The 2707-nt window shown below is 34.2% G+C and overlaps 1 protein-coding gene across 1 annotated transcript; it reads right to left on the bottom strand.

The window, feature by feature from the left end:
• Window positions 1-553: 553 nt before the first annotated feature.
• On the bottom strand, window positions 554-2395 carry LOC119607801 (uncharacterized protein K02A2.6-like). The gene has a single exon (XM_037961908.1). The coding sequence runs from the start codon at window positions 2393-2395 to the stop codon at window positions 554-556; it is 1842 nt and encodes a 613-aa protein (XP_037817836.1).
• Window positions 2396-2707: the final 312 nt, after the last annotated feature.

The raw sequence follows: 2707 nt of genomic DNA, 5'->3' as shown, positions 1-2707 counted from the left end.
GCAGTGTTGTTGTTGTTGTAAAGCATGAAAAAATAGTCTTTTTTATTAAATTTTCAGAGGTTGTCTCCGATTTTTGCTCATATCTCCGATATTTATGAACCGATTTTGTTTTTGAACTTTTATGCAAAATGGCATTTAAAAATTGTTTCTTGCGATGACCCATTAATTACATATACGTAACCCACTTTAATTCGAAATGCACAGAAATAGAAAATGAAAAGTTACTTTTTTCGGATGGATAGGTCAACTTAACATGCTTTTAACGATTAAAAATCGAATTTGAGACATTTTGTGTTATTTTGTTTTCTATTCCTTATTTGAAAAGTATGTAAGTAATATACAAGCGTTTTTTAATAATTCAATACATCTTTATTCAACGAACTTAAAATTAAGAATAACAATAGAAAAAGGAATGCAATACTATTATTTGCATTCAGTGTTGCCATATTAATATAATACCAACAATGGGTCATAACAATCTCCCACGCTTTATAGGATATTGTCATTTTGAAAAAAATCAATTCGAAAATAAATTAATAAAATAGTACATAATTTATTCTGGAACGTAATCTTGAAGATATGTTGGCCTATTGCGTAATCTTGCAGATCTACGAATAGTTTGCTCTTGAGAATTCTGCGCTCCTTGTACCGTTGTAGGATCTTGAGGTGCAGCATGACTAGTAGTTTCTTGAATTTCCTGCGATTCTGGATTTGACTGATTTTGAAGATTTGGAGCTTCCAATATATACTGGTTATAATCATGAGCCTGTTGATTTTGACGGTTAGTAGAATCAGTATTGTTTCCATCAATGCTTGGGGCAAAGTGTACTTCCCGTTTCTGAACATTTGTAATTTTCAGTTGGTCTATATGGCGTTTAAGTGTATAGCCATCATCCAATTTCACTAAATAATGTAGGTTTCCAAACTTCCTTATTACGTTGCCCATTTTCCATACAGTTTTGTTGTTTTTAATGTGTAGAACTTGCACTCTTTCTCCCACGCCTATTTGACGAACGCCCGGGATAGACTTTGGAGAAAAAATTTTCTTTGTAGGTTTTAAAGCATCCAATTTAATTCGAATACGTCTTTTAAAATAGAGTTCAGCTGGACTCTTTCCACAGTTCAGAGGTGTAGCTCGATATCTTTGAAGAATTTCGTTAACCTTTTTCTGTATTGAAGCCGAATCGGATGACATTGCTTTCAATTTACGCTTCAGTGTTTGAACATTACGCTCTGCTAATCCATTTGTACTTGGATGTCCTGGAGCAATTAGTTTTTGGAAAATACCATTCTGCTTACAATATAATTTGAATTGTTCGCTGGTGAAGATTGTAGCGTTGTCGGATACAATAATTGAAGGGAAACCATGGGTAGTAAAAATTTCAGATAACAAACTTATAGTGTTTTGCGTTGTAGGTGCATCACGTATAACTCTAAATTCACATGATCTTACCATTCTCCCTATATCACGGTCAATTCCTTTCCAAAAACAGTACATTCTTGCAAGTTGTTTCATTTTTGTAATCCCCGGATGTGTGTGATGTAATTCTTGGAGGATTATAGATTGAAGACTTTTCGGTATAAGCACTCTTTGACCTTTAAAGATTACTCCATTATCGAGGGTATATTTTCCTTCGTCGTCATCACCACTTAGCAGATCTGACAAAATTTTTGAAACTTCTGGATCTTTTGCTGTTTCCGTGGCTAATATTTCGGCATTCATTGATTCAAAACACAACTCATTAACTTCTTCGTTAATGAGCTTATCTGTAGATAGCTTTTCTTGAGGCTGCGTAGCACGAGAGAGGCAATCAGCATGAATATGTTCAGAGCCCTTTTGGAAGACAATTTCATAATTGAAACTTGATAAAAATTCTGCGTATCGTAGCAATCTGGCAGATGTTATAGCTGGCATCTTATTGTGTTGATGAAAAATGCGTGTCAATGGTCGATTGTCTGTAATAAGTTGAAACTTCCTTCCGTAGAGGTAATTAAAAAAGTGATTCAATGTAAATACAATTGAAAGTGCTTCACGATCTATATGGCTATAGTTTCGTTCAGCTGTGGACAATGATCTCGATGCATATGCAACTGGACGTTCTATACCATTTACTATATGTGAAAGTACACCTGCTATACCTGTAGGACTGGCATCACATGCTACTATAACTGGAAGTTCTGGATCGAATGGCATAAGTACTTGGTCACTGGAGATTATATTTTTAAGTTTTATAAACGATGCTTCACAATTTGAAGACCAATAAAATGTCGAATTTTTCTGAAGCAATTGACGTAACGGATAAGTTATTGAAGACATATCTGGAATAAATCTGGAATAATACGTTATCATGCCTAAAAATCTTCTAACATCATCGATATTAGCTGGGCGAGGCATATTAACTATTGCATCAATTTTTCCTGGTGACTTTGAGATTTCATTATATCTTACAATATGTCCAAGATATTCGATTTGAGTTTGAAAAAATTAGCATTTGCTTCTATTCAAGTGTAAATCGTGTTGTTGTAGTCCCTTGAGGCACAATATTAAATTTCGTTTACATTCGGCTTCTGTAGATCCATGTATTATAATGTCATCGAAATATGGTTTTGTCCAAGCCAGATAAAATTTGTCCAATAATACGATTAAATTCTGATGGTGCGGTTTTTATACCAAAAGAAAGGCGGTTGACTCTGTAGGTCGCCTTAT

Source organism: Lucilia sericata, unplaced genomic scaffold, assembly GCF_015586225.1.
Source record: "Lucilia sericata isolate MDLA Ls3-8-SP2 unplaced genomic scaffold, ASM1558622v1 Contig000750F_arrow, whole genome shotgun sequence".
NCBI classification, from domain to species: domain Eukaryota; kingdom Metazoa; phylum Arthropoda; class Insecta; order Diptera; family Calliphoridae; genus Lucilia; species Lucilia sericata.
Note: the sequence above shows the minus strand (reverse complement) of the source record. Positions and strands in the feature narration are given on the sequence as shown.

Bases quoted from the DNA above. Each gene is read 5' to 3' on its own strand.
- LOC119607801 (XM_037961908.1), bottom strand. From the start codon at position 2,395: ATGCCTCGCCCAGCTAATATCGATGATGTTAGAAGATTTTTAGGCATG.